General features: G+C 40.4%; 1 protein-coding gene across 2 annotated transcripts in view; it reads right to left on the bottom strand.

The window, feature by feature from the left end:
- Positions 1–18,960, bottom strand: part of TENM1 (teneurin transmembrane protein 1) — a 344,996-nt gene that overhangs the window by 110,634 nt on the left and 215,402 nt on the right. For both annotated transcript variants that reach the window (XM_040614729.1, XM_040614730.1), the window contains exons 10-11: positions 17,786–17,980; positions 14,177–14,377 (exon numbers count right to left, since the gene is read on the bottom strand). In XM_040614729.1, coding sequence (XP_040470663.1) covers positions 14,177–14,377; positions 17,786–17,980 — 396 coding nt within the window. The remainder of the gene's footprint in view (positions 1–14,176; positions 14,378–17,785; positions 17,981–18,960) is intronic.

Below are 18,960 nucleotides of genomic sequence, written 5' to 3'. Positions count from 1 at the left end.
TGACAAAGAAAAATATTAAGGGTCATCGCAGAGTACCAGAACAATTTGTGAATTTGAGCGGTTTGTTATATTTGTGCGAATAAATTCAAGGCAACACTTTGATGTTAACTACACAAATGCTGCAAAAGTACCGCATTGAATTTATCTCACATATACCTTCAAAATAATTTCCACAGTAATTTCCAAAGATTCTGCTTTTGCACAAAGTGGGACTTGGTGTCTCATCCCAACAAAAGACACAAAGAATGAGATTCATCTCACCCAACTTCAGACATGTGTGTCTGAAGTAGTTTTCTATTACAGTGTGTTATCAGACTAGAATGCTTAAAATTTATTCAGCTCCTGATATTTATCCTTTCTGACACTGTCATGAAGCAAGAGACTGTAGAGAGCATATAAAGCTAGGTTAAGCAGAAGACGAAATGATTTTGAAAAAATTCTCAAGGAGAAAACAGGTCCTACCACAAATTGTGTTTTCCCTTGTTCCTGGCTCTGAATGATGGTAGAGAGGCTCACAGGATATTACAACCATTTACAGTTTTCTGTGCATTACACAGACGCTCCTTAAAAAGCATTCCTTTCTTGCGTCTTCTCAATGTCTTCTACTATTTGGACTCATTAAGTACCCCCTTTCCCTCATGAGTACATGACTGATGCCTGTTCCCTGTTTCCTCTTCACTAGATCTATTGGTTTTGCTATGAAACAAATTAGTGATTCCATTAAATAAGCTTTTGGGTGGTCTCACTGGCAACTGCAAAACAGCACAGCTGAAATCGCTCTAAGTGAAGATATGATCAGTCCTGGCGCTCTTCGTCACGGTAGGGCCGGCATTATCGCAGGAGATGTTCTACCGGGGGGCAGCGAGGCACTTCGGGAGGTCGGGTCTTCCTCAGGGAGACAAGAGTTGCAGAAAAGCACTACTGAATAGCCAGTGTCATCAGAGCAAAACACGGGCAATCTGCATTTCACCTGGCCAGGACTATTATTTGGGATCATTCAGACACAATTACTGCACAATGATTAACTATTTCTACCCAAGGCAAAACTTCTCCATTTTCCAAATGCTGTTTCATTTTAAACCTTTCTACTGCAAGCTTCACGCAGAAACTCTTCCTGGCATGTTGCCTCACAGGTATCCGACTGCCTTTATCTTCTTACCACAGCCCGCAACACATAAAATAAACCCACCGGAACTAAAATGCCGTATCCTCAACTGTTTGTTACTCAGAACATTTCACCATCAATCTAATGATGGGTTTTAATTTCTTTCTGGAAATAAACCTACCGCCATCTCATTGTACTTATTTCTGATGCATTAAGTACTCTCTAAACAGCTCTTCTGTCTTCAAGTAGGAAGGCTGCCATTAACACCATTGTGCAACTCTAAATATATGAGTGTAATTGCATTTTTTTTTAAAAAAACTTAACTTCTGGTAATGCTACACCTATTTTAAAGTTTCTTTTCCAAACCGGGAGCCTCAATTTGCTTGAAAATTTGTTTCTGTAGAAAATTAATCAGCGGACAGATAGAACAGTCCAAAAGGGCAAACACAGCAGAGGCGGGGGAAATGGCAGAGAAACTTTCCCCCCCTTCTTAGATCTTGTATCACACTTCCCTCCCCGACTTATTTTTCATCTGATGAAGAATATTTTCTTCCTGATCCAAATCCAATTTGTATATATAAAAAACCCTCACCCTTTATCGATTTTGCTGTGGTTCAAAATGGTATTTTTACAGTGCAAAAATTTAATCAATACAGCCTGATGAATCTGGACTGATAATGCTAAACATACTAACAGATATTTCATTTCAGGCAGCCAAAGCTCCGAAAATTGATACCACTGAAAAGGATTACCTGTTTGCCACTGGGCATATCTCTGTTTACCCAGCCACAGCACTGGGGTGAAGCAGAACAGAATTGTGCCTGCCACACAAGGGACTTCAGCTGTGGGACCTGTCTCTTTCTTAGAGATGAAACAGGTTGGCAGGTCGGACAAGGCCTTTGTGGGAAATGTTTAAAATAAATGAGCAAAAGTGTAACCTAATAGCAAGGAAGATTAGTCTGACACAAGGGTGAGGAGAACCACACCGTATTCTGACCAGGACATTTTTTAAAACCGTGTTTCCCGAGTAAACGTGGAGTTTCCTTGTCAAATTTGTTCCTGTTTTATAATTTGTCTCCACTGTTTGATTTCAAGTTGTACGTGTTGTAAAGCAGCGAGATTACAGTTGTCACTGGAGATTCATACCCTGACTAACAAGCTCTGAAATCCTTCACAATACACCGAGAACCACAAAAGGAAACACCGTGCAATGTCTACCTGGCTCAATATTTCATTTGATCAGGAGACCAGTAAGAAAGCAGTCCAGAACAATCTATCGTGAGCAGTAATGAGCGAGATGAAAGCTATGGGAGCGATGCCTTTGTGTTCACTTGCAGAGGAGAAAATGCAGCCCACAGCTCCGCTGGCTGAGATGCCAGTTGTGTAGGAAAAATGGGAAACCTGTTGAGCAAGTGACAGACCATGAGAAATAGGAAAGGTGCGAGGCTTATGATAACGATGAGAAACATGGAGAGCAACCAAATGGCTTTGTAGGGAAGAAGGAAACAGTCAAAGAGATGGCTCAGTAGGCACACTTAATAAAGCTGCCGCAGGTACAGCCTGAACTAATACAGCATCAAAAGAAAATAAAAGATCATCAAAAGAAAATAAAAGATTTTGAGACACTTATTTTCAGCAAAGGTTCACCAGAATGCCCGAGTAGACCAGGATACACCTTCACCTAAATCTTTCATGATACACAGAAGTACCATTATTAACACTGACTAAGGCTCTGCTCAGAGCATAAAGCTTTCCACCATCACTTAATTAGCAAATTTGATTAGTAGCATTCAGTAAAGAAGTAATGATTTATTTAAGCACTATGTGCAAAGAGTAGGCACCATCCTTAACTCAGTGGCTTACAGGATGACCTTGAATATGGGTCTACTCACAAAAATCGCTCTGGTTAACTGCTTACCTCATGCAGCTCCCACGCTCTGTGCATTAGGTGTACCTACTGACTTCAGTAATGAAGATGTATTTTACTTGTCATACCTCCAAAGGGCTCAAAATGCAGAAGAGGTGTGCACTGGTACTGCTCCTCAATGTATTACAGGAACACCTACCCAGTTTCACCTGTGTAAAAGCAATGGCAGCCCCAAAGTGGTACAGATGCCATTGTTGCCCAAATTGGACATAGAATTGTCACTCAGAAACTCAGAAGGAAAGGGAACACTGACTCACAGAATCCACATCGACATGCCAGGACTGGATGCTTTTAAAAGGCCATACTTCCATTTTTATCTTTTTTTTTTCCCCCCTTTTTTTTTTCCCTTCAGTGAAGAGCCAGACTACACGGGCAGACAGAAACAGTGGATCAACTACAATAAACCTTAGGAACTCTGTATTCCCAACAACCAATTTGTATCGCAGTAAACTCATACAAGAAATTAAAACTCATTACCAGCTTCTAAGTAACATCTCAGGTTGACAGTCAAAAGTAAATCCAGCTGAAGAAGCTGTCCTTGCTTCATCCCTTTTTAGCAAAAATAGTTTCTTGGACCAACTCAACAGCCAGGTGTAACAAGCTCCTCTGCAAAAGCAAGGAGTGCTGCCTCAAGCAGCAGAAGTCACACAGTGCTCAGTGCCTGCCTATGGACATTGCTTACATGGAGAAGGAGCAAATATTTCTGTGGTCACTGCGGTGCTCGTAGAGATGAGCGCAGAGCGAGATAAAGCCGCTCCCAGTAAATAACCCAGAACTTCCTCTGTGTCAGCAGCACAAACAGAAATAGCAACACGCAACTGGCAGCTGCTGTTCTGTCCTGTTGCTGCTCAAGCAAAGATGCAGCTCATGACTTGCGTTTCTCCTGCACCAGGGAGAAGCAGCACCTTGGGCATGGGACCCTGGCTTGTGAGCACAGCCATCACACCTCAGCGCCCCTGGGGCAACTGCCAGAGTGCTCTGCAGATTTCAAGAAGCAAATGAGTGCCCTTTATTATTTTGCTTGCTCTCTTCCTTCTACACTGCCTACCTTCTTTTACTAACTCATCATTTCTCCCTGGTCCCCCCTTGCCCGGGCAAACTGCTTTGCCGAGGCAGTTCTGTTATTCCCAGGACATGCTGCCCCGTCACATATTGCTTAAAGATACCCTGCTACGTCTTGCTCTGCAGAGCCGACGGAGGCACGGCCGGGCTGGCCACCCTTCCTCAAGGCACTTTTGTAACGAGTGCATGGGTGACCAGAGCAGAGGCTGAAAATACAAATACGCCATGTGAATAATCACTTTTCTGCAGTCCATCAGAAAATGGTTTTGGATCACAAGGTGATAGATACTATTTTAACAATCTGTTTATAAAACAGCCAAGACTTCCTAAACTGAAGAGCAAAAGTACACTGCAGCTACAATCACAAGAGTTTTTGCTTTATCACTGTTGAAATGTTCTTGCATAATTACTATAAATTTATTTTTCTTTAAAAAGTATTACGTGAGCCTCAACATGTAAGCAGGAGTGCTTAAAGAGGGCAGAGACCAGGAATTGCTTAGATGTCTACATATATTACCCTTGCAACAATCTACACAATCAAAAAGCTTAAAAATGCAATACGTAGGAGAAAAGAAAGTCCCTGTCATTTTGAATTTTATCAATAGCAATTTCCTATTTTCAGAGGTAAGTTAAAATTCATAGACTCTGCTGCATAAGCATATTGAAACGACAGCTATTTTTGTAGAACTTTTACCATGACAATAAAAAAAGTGTTAAAAAACTCTGCTTTTCAGGGAACTGATGTGACACATTTTGCACCATAGATGTTCTGAAATTCACGGAAGGACAAAACCTCCAGGTGTTCTAGTGCCTTTTTGTACTCTTGCTCTAGCAATTCTCATTTGTGCTTTTCCAGCTGTGAGGGAGGTTAAGCTCCCTCCTAACACAAGAACCCTTCTTTAAATGCTGGTGGTAGGGGTAACTTGTCAGGGTTTCATCACTGGACTTGGTTTAGCAAATATTTTGTATGCTGCTACTGTTCTGTTGGCCATCTAGGATGTTTTTCACCTCCACTGCAGCATCCACAACACCAGCAGAATGTCCCCACAACTTCTCTACTTCAGAGGCCTCTTTTATAAAGGGTTCTCGTGGAGTACAAGCCTTTCGTATTCAGAATGTCCATCTTGATATTTTCTTGGACATAGAGTCCTTTCCATGCTATAGCCTATCAGTTGTTTTACTATGGTTCTTAATCACTGTCTAGTAGATTGATTACCATGCAGGTGATAAAGTTGAGATGCAAAAAGGGATGTAGGCACTTAATTACAACTTAAATGGCTAAATCTAAAATTTAAAAACTTAAACCCTTTGCTCCGTTTACCTGATTTGGAGGCGCTTGAACAACTTTGGCCCCTGCATTGCTACCAAAAATCCCACTTATTTGCCCGGTTTTGCTACTAGATAATCACCCAGCTGAGGTCAGAGTACCTTCGTGTCACCTCTAGTTTCACAATACACGTGATTTTACACAGGTACTACCTAAGGATCCTGATGAGCATTACTCTCCAAACAGATCTGTTGGAGCTGGTCTAGGACAAAACACAGAGGTGGACCGTTCCTGGACACAACGGACTCCCCGCAGAGAGGCGATGCCATACATGCAGAGAGGAAAGTCTCTGTTAGCCGCCTAGAAGGCAGGATGAACCAGACCGTGTTGCTGTCATCACAGCAATCTGGGGATCTTGCTCCTGGATAAGGGAAGACCTGCTGTGGTAGAAGCATCCGAAATCAGGCCTGTGGATTCCACCCGGTGGAATACGTAACACCTTTTTGTGGATCAGACCAGGATTTACAAAAGCTGACTTAAGTAAATTACGTTTACATTTGAATGAGGGATATTTCCAATAATTGCTGAATGAGTTGCAGACAGCAATAGATTAAGAATCTTAATTTTCAGGAAGAAAAAGGGAAGGATGGAGCCATTATTTTTGGCATATCTGCAAAATAAGCAGCAATCAGTTGAGAAACATCCCAAGTTTCCTCATTGTATATCTCATACCCTTGACTTATCCTATTTCTTAAATCAATACATCAGGTATTTCTGGTTCCCTCTGGACCAATTTCAAGATGCAGGAGAATTAATTTTTATTGGAGTGCTTCTTCACTGCCTTAAATATCTCATGTTTAAATTCTCCAGCAACACATATTAAGTGTTCCAATCTTTAACTACTAAGTTTTTAATAGAAATCTTGCTCACCAGGTATCTTTTTGCAAACTCTTGCAACTCTACATGAGATACAAATCAAACTAGTCACACATCGTTTTTTTTCTTTTCAATGAAATACACGGTAGTAAGAAGACTCTTCCTACAACGTCAGACAATGAACAGCAGGGGAAACTTCAATCATCCTTTTAATTAGCAGAGCAGTAATAGTCAAAGTTTCTCACAAAGAACGAGGACAGTTAGATGAAATTAAGTAAGTCCATCATTTCTTCAGAACAAAACAATGAAGGATGGTTACAGTGTAATTAAAAAGTTCTTGAAATTTGTCTAAAATTGGGAGCAGAGTAGAAGTACCAACGTGGAACAGAGCAGTCTACAGAAAATGCATGACATTACATCACACATCGAGCAAATTTCAAGGCCATTTTCAGTACTGCAAGTTGTTTGTAGTGAATATCCTTGTCCTTGGCAAATGAGAATGACTGACACCCAGACATTGCAATTTTCTAAACCTGAAGAGTTTTCTGATTGCAATGAAATGGTTTTACCTTATTTTTTCAAGTTGCAGTTTTTGATGTTTAATTTTGAAACCAATTTGAAATGTCTTGAACTATATTAATATACTGTATTATGCCTTCATCTCTTTTTGAAGCACTTTAAAAAATGCATACTTCTAATGATTTTTAAATTACTCTACTCTGCACATATCAATTTACAACAATTACAACATTTTGCATTTTTCAAAGCACTTCAGTTTTAAAGAGGTTTCATGCTTTGCAAGACACTGAAGGAAGAGGCTGCTGATCCATTTTTACCCTTTGCAAAATTATCACCAATCTTGCTAGAGAGAGCTTAACCAAAAATAGATACGCTAAATATATACCATCTCCATATAATCATTTTAGGATGAATGTTTTTGTGACTAAGAACTGCCAGTATTCTTTTCCCAATCATAATTAGGTTGCTTCAGCGGTATAAATGGATTCAATGGAATTATGAAAAATGTCCTGGAGTAAGGAGGATGGAAACTGGCCTACTTTGGCTGCATAGAGTCTAGAGAAACGAATACAGGATAGAATGTCAGTGGCATCAGCTCTGTCACAGATTTCATTTCTTTTCAGTCTGTAATAGTTTAGGCATAATGCTGCAATTAATTAGCGACTCAGGCCTGGATTCTCACCTGAAACACAGTGGGATTGCATTGGTGGCATCACTGCGGTTACACTAATTTGTGCTAGCTAAGGCTCTGCCCAGCTGAACAACTCTGTCATCGATTTTCTCTTGATATTTCACTACTTTAATCTCAAGGCTCCATGTTAAAGGTGTCAATCTAAGAACAGAAGACAAGTTTTTTTGTTCAGTTTGTTAATGTTGCACCTTCAATTAGCCAGAGCTTCCCTTCTACTTGACACAAGTAGTCAGTACTCAGAATTTTGGTTTTGTCTTTCTGAAAAGCACTGCCTTATGCCTCAAAGGGAGATGACTCATTAGCGTCAAGGGATTTTGGATGACAGCCTATAAATAAAGCAACAAAAATCCACAGACACTAAGCAGAAAGTTGACTATATCGAAGTCGTGGTGACATTAAAAAAGTGTACTATCAGTCTTCCATCCTACTGTCATGTATGCAGTAAGATCACCCCCATACTGTACCGGTCAACTGAGCCATATGTTCAAGGTCTGCATAATAACGGATTTTCACATCGAACCATAAGTGGTTTCAGTATGGTGTAAAGATGCTGAGACTCTAAAATATACCAAGGACGACCTTTTCCAGCACAGGCAGTTTTCATAAAAAAATATTTTCTAATCGGTCTCACTTGGAACAAAGTATGAAATTCCTATTCTCTATTCACATCTTTTAGAGGAGGAGGGGGAGAGACTGAATGAGAAATGGAACCCAATCTCTTCCCCTGTCAGGTGGCTATATTGGTAAAGGCCAAATATCTTTGGGCATTTTTGTGCTACTTGCCAAAGTATGACCAAACTAGAAAAAAAACCTAAAATTAAATGAGCGAAGTGATAAACAAGACAGTAAGGAATTAGTTAAGACACAGACTACTCACATTTATATTGTCAGTATTATCATGGGTCTTTTAATTTTCAGGGCTTTACATCAGAAAAGCATTTGTTTTTCCACAAACTAATGATTAGAGAGGTAAAAGCACATGGTTTTTTTTGACAGCATGAGCTAAAGCCATTACAATGTTTGAAGATGATCTATTTGCTGCGTGGTAGGTATGACTGTTGGGGTCAATGTCTTGGACAATGTGGAACTGTAACAGGGCTTTTGCTGTTTCTTTCTGTCTTGGAAACATTTAGGGAATCAAAATGGTGGAAAGACAGCTTTCCTCGGAGATACCTGCGGAGCTCTGCCTGAGTTCAGCTTAGCTTGGCCCGAACAGCTGTGCCTTCCTTACTTTTAGGGAAAAGTGGACACAACTCTCCTCATTCCTTGTACAGTCCAAGGTGGAGACTACAGCAAGTGGGACAGATGACTGTTTGAGGGACGCCTGACTAAAACAAAGAAATAAAGTTATTGTAGAAGACACTGAACCTCCCTGTGTATTTCAATGTAGATTACACCACAGGTAAAGGCAGCAAGCAATGTCCAGCCAGGCTGGCAGGAATGAAAGATTCTGTTACATCACTTGAATAACGACTGCAGCACTACTTGCAACGGGAATTATAACAGCTATGTCCAAGGTACAGCATTTGGAAGAACTCATAACTCTCTGCTGCTCCTCTACAAATACCTGACATTGGTATAATTTTGAAGCAGCGAGCACCACAGCTTGTTTTTGACCTTCAGTATTGAAGCCAGTTGGCAAATTGGCAAAGCAGGCTAATCCATATCCTTCATGGTAAATACACGTCAGCGTATAATCAAATAGAACAATTAAAGCACTTTGATCTTGTCCATATAATAAACCAAGTATTAGGTACAGATAGAAGGTAAGTGATTTTTTTCCTCCTGATGTCACATATGGTGGTAGAAAGGATACCGATCCGTGTTGTTTTGATGGGTGTAGCTAAAGATCTGTCAATATTTTCAGAGTGAAATTCATTTGCTGCTGCCTAAAGAAGGCAGCAGAATCAGAAGCATATTAACTTTCTGTTTGAACGTTAGCTAGCAGGAAGAGCCTTTACGAACAGGCGCATAAGTAGCAAGGCAAAACCTGAATGGAAACCATGTCATCTTTGGGATAGGGAAATGGAAATCAGAGCTAAGAAAAGAAAATGTCTTCTCATGGAAGTTCAATATTGTTGGGTAGAAAGAGCCCAAATACATCTGTAACAGATACCCAGTTAAGAATATTGAAAGGATGGATCTTAGAGAGCTGAATAAAAAGCCAGTGTAGGTTGTGTCCTACAAGTAGCGTAGGATTAGCAATACTAAATGTCTGAACAACTTCCAAGCCACATTGAGCTGCTTTTATTGAGAACCAAGTCAAACATGATGAAAAAAATATCCTGACAGCTGTTTTGGAGTTCTGTAAGAGGATTTTCTGGGGTTCTAGCATGCCAAGTAGTCATCAAGAACTTTAGACCTAGAAGGAGTATCTGGAGGTGGTGCAGGGAGATAGGGTTTTGGCAGCCCATGGGTCAGAGCAGACTTTGCTGGACATGGAACTGGCTCGGACAGTGTGGAACTGTACCAGTGCTGTGGCTGTTTCTTTTGGTCTTGGAAACACTTTGGGAATCAAAGCAGTGCAAAGAAAGTGATCAGGTCTATGCTACACTGGAGAGGGGATCCTCGCCTCAGGCCTCTAATGCCAACAATAAGATCTTGAAGCTCTTCAGAATTGCCGCTCTTTTGGCTAGAAGCTGGTCAGGAAAGGATGTCAACGATTTCAGCAGCAAGCACCTGCTCTCCACAGCTCACAGCTGTTAACAGTGTGCTTTGTAGCGCTGGTACAAAGGCGCCCGATCGCCAGCTAATCCTCATACATACGAGATGCTCAAGCCGATAGGTCAGGCAGGACAGTTTAACTAGAGCAGTAAGTCAGATGGACTCTGACCTGGTTATATGGTAGTTAATTCTGTGCCACACAGCTGCTCCCCACCGCTGTAGCGTAAGAAACATTTCTAACACTGGAGTTACTTTTGCATTGAAGATTGATCCTCAACTCTGAACACATACTAGGGGTGCCCTAGTTACACCAGTCCTTGTACTACAGGTGTTGTCTGTTGAATTATTCTATTCTACTGAATAAAGTAATTCCTTAAGAACGTACATAAAGCCTAAAGAAAAAGGAAGAGTTCTTCAGAAAAAGCATTACAAAAGCTCAGTGGACAATCTGAGACATGTAGCTGCTGACCCAAAAAAGGGGATAATGCAGAATTCATATTCCTATATGGAAGCCTCCAAGATGGACTCTGCAATACTTAGGTGGATCGCAGCTATGGCCTCCTCATTTTGACAGTCCCTTAAGAAATTGTGCCTCACACCAGGGAAGACTAGGAATAAATCCAAATCACTCCATTACTCCGTGCTTTTGTGCATGTGCTCCCTCAAATATTTATATATAACTATATACACATCTCACCCTTTTTAAACTACGCACTTCTCACCAGCCAATTAATTCAATCATGTCACACTTCAGTGTTTGTTGTATCCAAACACTCCCAACATGCAACTTCATGTAGAATCTGACCTGAACATTCTGGTAGATCAGGAAAAGACATTGTCGTTAGTACAGCAACTGCAGGACAGCAAGTACATACAGGAGCAAGTAACTGCTTGAATGATCAGGCCATACATCCTTAGCAAAATGGCATTTCTTTAAGTGTGAAAAATGAAACCTGTTTCATAAGAAACACGGGAAAGATGAGTTAGTTAACGTGTAGGTATCTTCTTTTGTCTCTCTTTGACCTTTGAATACTGAAGCTTGGAATTTCAGTGTTCCCTTAATGTAATTGTTTTATGAAGCAATAGGAAAAGAAAACCACACGCTTTATGTAGTCAGTCATACATCCCAAAATGCCTACCTGAAACCCCAAGAAATACATATTTTTTTTTCTGGCCTTATTCCTCTTGTAGAAGTGGAGACAGAGAAAGGGAGAAAGAGAGAAAGAGAAGGCGGGGGGTGGGGGTGGGGGGTGGGAGAGAGGTGTGTGTATGCAGCATTATGAGAAGCAAATGTATTTAAAATATTGGCTCTTTTTATAAACATTTAGGACAAAAAATGTAATGACTTTGACAAAGAATTTGACAGTCTTTCACCTCACAGAAAGGAACACAATTGTAAGACTTTTCACCTATGCAAATCGGGAGTAGAAGGTACACTTTTTAGCAGAGAGGGTCAGGCATAATTGAAACAATTTACCTAAGGACATGGCAACCTACCCTTCATTTTAAGTCTTTGTGAGAAGGTTAAATTTCTAAAAACTGGACAGAAATTACAAGTGTCAAGCGGAAACTGAAGGATTCTTATTATTTTTTTTTTTTTGGTACATGTCCTACAGAAACTCAAACAGCATGAACACCATGGCCTTTTCCAGCCTCAAAAATGCATGAACGATTCCAGATCTCAGGCTGGAGCTTCAAACACTGGCAACCTTTCAGGATACGCATGGGTCACACAGTCACCCTTCATCTCTGTTCCTCCACATCCACACAGACTTCTGTCTTTCCCCAGTCTGCTGCTTGTAAAATGGAATTTCTTAGTGTCTGAAGAGCTAGGGATGGGCAGGTAGGGGAAGGTATAGAGATGGCTCATTCTTCTTCAGGCGGGTGACAGTGTATCCAGGATACTGTACTCAAAAATATTCTGGAGCCTTTGCTATTTCTCCTTCATAAAGCACAGCAAGACACATTATTTTCTCTTTAGGAAAACCGTAAAACTTCAAATGATTTATCCTTTTATTTTGAAAGCATTTTGAATTTGCTGGGGAATGCAGTAATCAACAGGACAGGAGTCTGTAGTCTTCAAGGTGATACAGAAAGGCAAATTTTCACTGTGCTGACAGTGATGCAGTACAGAGATGGCGGGAAAATGCAAGGGTTTGAGACAGGCTGAGAGACTGCTCGTCTATCAGTTGCAAAGTTTTCCTTGTCTGATTCTGGACGGGCAGTCTGTGGTTTACCCTTTTCATCCTCTCCACTGCACAGAACCTCATGATTTTTTTCCATTCACATATGACAGCTCGTTTATTCTGACCTTATTACTCACATTATGTTTTCTTACTTAGTAACTGATGTTTTCCTTCCTCACTAAATTCAGGCTTTACTTCCAGCATGCACAGCAATCACCGATCCTACGGAAAGAGTCTCAAGTGCAAATGAACATCTATACTTCAGTCTAACACTCATTGCATTGCCAAAACAATCCTGAATCTAGTTTAACACCTCTGAAGAAAGATATATTTGCAAGGAGAGATCTGAAGTATCTAGCTATAGAGAGAGACGCCTGTTCATGGTTGTAAAAGCATCCTCTGACTACTCAGAAGACAGTAGGGATGAAGAGAGGTATTTTCCCTGCTGGTTGATGAAGTAAGAAAAAAAGTTATCTTCCTTCTAAAAATTAACCTAAACAGCTTTGGAGGCAAGACAGACATGAAAACTATGATCCCAGCACACAAGATAAAAGCCCCTTCACTGCAGTTATTTATTAGCCCTTTGTTCTCTTACTTAATATCTAATTGCCCCATGCAGCTGACACAACAGACCTATTGGAGGCTAACATATCTTTTTGAGCTACAATAACATTGTATTAGAACAGAATTAGTTTGCATGTTTTGTGAGTAAAAAATTACTACATAGCTAGCACCTTTCCTAATTAATTGCTTCATTAACGGAAGTACAACGTTACTAAGCTTCAAGGAATATTGTTAACACATTAAAAAATTACATAATAAAAATGAAAGCAGCTGGATTTTTGCTGAAAGCCAATAAAAAGTCAATTCTTATCAAAGCAAGTAAAGCATCTGGCAGTGACAGACTGAAATTCCATGCGTTAATTCTAGAGTGTAGAATGAATGCAGGATGTTTTAACAAACACCGAAAACTATTAGCAGGTCGATATTTTGTTGCTTAAAAAGTTATCATGGGGAAGGACATTTCAAGAGTCCCAACTTAAAGACCTTAACCATATATTTTAAAGATTTGAATGGAAGTATATACTGTTCCAAGTGTTCTTTTGAATGATGATTTCTAAGAAAAAATTGGTGACTTGGACCACTGGTTGCATTCCAGAGTATTCAGCAAATCTGTCACTTGCACCTATTCTGTACTGGGATGTGCTACGTATCATCTGAGATTCCGCTCGTGTGAGCTTTATGGGGAAAAAAATAGTAGAACGTACATTGGTAATGACATGCTCCATTACAGAGTAAAATGTCCACAGTGCATTCATTTCAAGAAAAGGAAACGTAAATGTACAAAGCACATAGGAAATCCATTTCAACTCTTAATCAAATTCAATGGGTTCAAACCTTGATGGTCCTCTAAGAAAGAAAAGAGTTTTTATCCCAGCATGGATGGTCGTTTTTGTTTAAAGATTTTTTTGACAAAGCCTTCTTACTCATCAGTCAACTGCATTGAGACTGTTACTTTTTTTATATCCACCCGGTTTCTCCCAGAGTTGCAAGATTCCCTCCTTGCATGAGCCTGATAAGTGCTCAACATCTCAGGCGAGAGTCATGCTTAACTCCAATCCATGCCAGGAGGCACTTGCGCTCTTGCAGGACTACTGCTCTTGCTGTCACGCCAGCAGGCAGTCAACATACTTGTCACAGAGAAAAAGCCTTTCTATCCTTGTCAACTGCTGACAAGCCCATTAAGTGCCATGCCACAGCATCCCTGGTTCATCCCTATCTTGTTTTTCTAAATTCATACCAGCCCAGAAACAGAAACTGCTTTCTTTCATGACTCAAACAGAAAACATAGGCATTATTGAAAAAATCTCCAGCCTACCTGTTGAACAGTCTGAACCTGTCCACTGCGGTTCACAGCTGCAGAGCCCCGTGTCCAGGAGGAAAGTCCCATGCCCTGAGCACTGCTCCTGGCACACGGGGAGTGATGTCTCACAGTTCACGCCACCCCAGCCCGTGGAGCAGTGACATTCCCCTTGAACGCACACTCCGTGGCCAGAGCACATCGGATCCAAGCAGTCCTCTGGAAAGCAGGGAATGTACAAGTTAGAGCATAAAACTTACACTTTTTTAGTGGTTTTCTACCGAAATACAACATCAGGCATTCAGATTAATTGGCTATTTGCACAAAAAGCACCCAAACTGAAACAATGTTAACAAAGGCAAGGAAAATACAGAACATGCTAATAGCTGTGTAAAAGTATAAGCCCAAACCAACACAAGAAGCAAGCACGCAGACTGTTAGAGGTCACAGCATTCTGCTCGTCAAGGATATTGTCTTATTTTTAAAATGCAGATTCTCAAGATAGATCTATTGGTCCAAGTCCGTGAAGTCTGTGCTCCAGTAGCAGGGCTAGGAAAGAACCGGAGCAATTAATAATTATTTGTACAATTGTGCATTGTGTTTCCATTTGGGTATTTGCGCTCTGTGTTTTTATTTACATCTGGGGAAAGAAAGATTTATTCTTTCATCTTCCTGTGGAAAGTTATCTCTACAGCTGAAAATCTGATAGAAAAAAAAATGGCCACCCACTAACCCCAAGCAGTGAATATCTGACTGAATGCTTGCTGTAAAAAAAAAATAATCTCATACACTCATAAAAAGTATGTGCTGGGCAATTGCAGATAATGAACAGATTCATAAAAGTCATAATGTGGTGATGAACAATTTGCAAACAGACAAAGAGCTAAATTTGTTCTCAATTTGGATTAAACTATTTCTAGTGAAAAATTCAGGAGCTCTGTAGAAGAATTTAAATCAGCTAGTTAGTCCTATATAATCAGCATATTCTTTCATAACCCCCCAGCATTTTTTTAAGAAGACAGATTTAAGCAGAACACAGCCTGCCTTCTCTGGAGGCTGCAGGAAGCCTGCGGAGCTGGAAAGGATTTGGGGGGTCTGAACATAGGAAACAATTAGCCAAAAGCTCATTCATGTTAGATCATGCTTCAGACTAATGTTAAAGAGGCACTTGGAAAGTTCTTGCATGTATTTTTCAAGTATCTGCCCAATCACTGCTCTAATAATTACACTGTAAATGTAACAAACAGATCTGTGCTACAGGGATGAGGAGATGCTCTCTGCTTCAGTAAGGGAAGACTAAATATTTCAGACGTGGAGATAAACGGCCTCCAGTTTATAGGACCTTTTGACCTAAGAATAAAGAAGTGATGCTTTATCTTTTGAGCTGCTATGCCACCAATTTAAGATCTTATTTCAAGATTTATGTTGTATCTTTTTCAGCCTTCCAGGCTGGTGCAGAGCACAATGTAATTCCAAAAGTGAGGAATCAGTGTTTCTGGACAATACATACCTTGCTAAGTGCAGGACAAAAACATTCAGCAATTTTCTCTCGATCCTGAAACAGCTCTTTATTCTGCCAATCTTTTAAAACTGAGTGACTCCATAAACAGTTTAAAAAGGATCACCCACTTTAGTAATGATAATCTGATGACAAATTCAAAGGACTCCCCACAGCAATGAATACATGTAGCTACTAGTGTTCCCTGGATAGTGCATCTGTTACTACGTCTGCTATTTTAACAATACGGCTACAATATTAAACTCATATTTACATACAATAATGTAATCTGAATTCCTGGCAGAATTGCTTCCAGTGCTGCAGAAGTTATTCTGTACAATACAGTAAACTGAACAGTCATGTCACACACACACTGTTACAATAAAACCCCACTGTACTTGGTTGTGCAGGTTTGTTTCATCCACTCTATTTCTACATAATGCCACCTTTTTAAAAATTTAAATACGCCCCTTACTTAAAAAATCCAATGTTTTCACACTCGTAGTTTCAACAGCTGTTTGAGTACATTTATCTTAATTGTTTTTTTTTTTTTTTCAGCCGTTTTGCAGGATCACGTTGTGGCAAGAAACAAAGCAACCCAAGACCACAGGCAGCCGCTCACCAGCTACAGGCTTGTTCAGCATTGTGGCCTCAGTGGGTAAATCTGTGCATTATTTGCTTTTTCCCATTTGGGTTTTCTTGGGTTTTTTTTTTGTCTATTTCTGAAACTACCAGCAACTGAGTGTGTCAGCAGCATTCTCTTGATCCTCCCTTTAAAAACTGTACCAGGTATGTCAAATCCATCAAATCCATCCTGGATATTTTTCTGACTAGAGAATTCAAGCCACATAAAGAACCTCCTCCGTGTGCTACTCAAAACAATTACCTAAAATCTATATAGCGGGAAGTGCAAAGTATGCTGTCACTAGCTTCAGGCTAAGGGGACTAGTGAAACATCACCAAATCAGGGCAAGCCTGAAGAAGGGTTCTGCTTTCCGAGGCTATGCACAGAGGGAGAGAGTTAAAGCTGATGAGCTATCTCAGAAATGCTAAGAGGCAAACTTAAAAAACCCTGCTTCTTTCTATAGATGCGGACAGAGACACGTTGGTACTACGATGAGCATAAGTACAGTTACTTGTCAGGATTCCCCACTTTCTAGTAGCCAAGCCTTAAAGGATGCTGGTTTAGTACCCTCAACACAGGCTCACAGTAAAATTGACAAACGACAACAGAAATACAAAGTATGTTCTGGTAAACAGACTGTTTCCTGCTCCTTTGGCTTTATATTGTCAGTATGTTCTTCGCAGAAAAAATCTAAGATGTAAGAGAATGAAGAAAGGGAAAAGCAGATTACAATCTTCTGATCGCCTTGGAGAACTACCACATCATATTTTGTTTAAATGATCTTCTGACTGCCTTACCCTTAGCTTTTGGCCAAGTAAAAAAGCCTGCCCGGGCTGTCTGACAGCGTGTGCTGAGGGACCGAGGCTCCTGGCAGCAAGAACTGGGGCCGCCAGCCACCCTTCCTGAAAAAATATGTGGAGCCTGAGAGAAGAAACAGGGGGACAAACAGATCAAGATGGTCTCACAACTTTCATAAAAAAAAAAAAAAGAAAAAAAAAAAAGGAATCCTTTTTGCTGGGATGTTTTCCAGGAAACTTTTGGAGAATTGAAAATACATCGCTTGGTGAAAGGCAAAAACTCCCACCCAGCTCTGCTCTTGCTACTGAGATTCAGTGGAGGGAGGGAACAGAAATCCTCCGAGAAGTAGAGCTCTCCTCAACCAAAGGAGAAACTGAGTATTTCAGAGGACTGCCCATGCTGCAATTATTATATAGCCTTATCACACAATGTTAAATAATTTTATTCTTTTAGAATAAAAATGTGAATCTTGGAAATGGTGTGATCAGCTTCCACTGACTGTCACTGACTCCCGAGTGCCTTTACCTTTGATAATTTTCTACCTTAACATTACTCTCTACGAGACAGTAAAGGTGCTTTTGGGCAAAACGGTACTGCTTCAGTCAGCTGCTCAGGTCTATGTGAGTTCTTAACTACCTTAAAAAAGGTTTGGAGATTAAAGACAAAAATCAAACCCCCCAACTATAGAGAGGAAAACTTCACAAACCTTCTTCACAAATCTCTCCTTTGTATCCAGGGACACAGATGCAGACGCCCATGATACAAGTACCGTGGCCAAAGCAGGTTGGATCAATACACTGTTCTTCTGGAACATCACACTCTGGTCCTTTCCACCCATTTCGACACACACAGTGACCTTTCTCATATTCTCCATTTCCACTGCACAGCACCGGACAGGAATCTGAAGAGGGCAGATTGACCTTTTTAATGTATTTACATACTTACATAGATTAACATTTATAGCATTTCTTGTTCTGTAAAATGGCTTATCCAACTCCAGCCCCCCACCTCCTCCGTTTGATTCGCGGGTTGTCACAGGCTGAAACCTTCCAACTAGGGCAGTGCAGCAGTAATACGATGTCCTCATCTCCTCAGTCTCATTCCCTAGTACACCTTTAATTTTGACCTGAAATGGGGCTTCTTAGAAGATAAAAAGAATTCCCTCCCCTTGATTGGCCTCTGCAGCACATTTGCAGTGATGCCTTCTTACGATTTCAGTAAGATGAATATTTCTTCCCTGTGAACTGAAGCACGATACTGCCCTTTTCTTCTTTCTTCTAAGCTGACTTAACATTCCTGAAGTTTCAGCTGTTACTGACATGCACGTAAATGAGCGATGTGGAAGCTTACTGTTACAATCCCCTATCCATTTCTGAGCCAATCAAGCTCTTAAAACATAAAGTCAATCCTAAATCTGAGGCAACACTGGAAAACTATGAGAACTTCCAGACACCACAGGCAGCAGATGACGGATAATACCAACAGAAATATCTAAATCAGAAATAAGCTCACTTACAATCTTTTTAGCATGTTTTTTGCCCCAATAATGGAAAGCAGCCTCTAAGCTGCTTTAGGTTTCTTTTCTACACTCTATTCAAGTTAAGACCACAAAAGCATTTGACGGACTTACAGTTTTCTCCAAAGTGAAACTGCCTGTCACTTTCAAATACAGAAAACATTCTGCTAAGCTAAGACACTTACTAAAAAATACATTTTATAATCATGGAGTGGATGCGAAAAGAGATGGAGGAATCTATTAACTCTGAAAGTCAGGGAGAGAGAAGTGGCTGATAGAAATTTCCTATGTGTGTGCTTGTACTGTAGCTGCCATCTGGCTGGAAAAAGGAATTTAATCTCCTTTAATCACTTCCAATCTTTGCA

The sequence above is a fragment of the Falco naumanni genome, chromosome 14, assembly GCF_017639655.2.
Source record: "Falco naumanni isolate bFalNau1 chromosome 14, bFalNau1.pat, whole genome shotgun sequence".
NCBI classification, from domain to species: domain Eukaryota; kingdom Metazoa; phylum Chordata; class Aves; order Falconiformes; family Falconidae; genus Falco; species Falco naumanni.
This window is presented reverse-complemented; position numbering and strand designations above follow the sequence as displayed.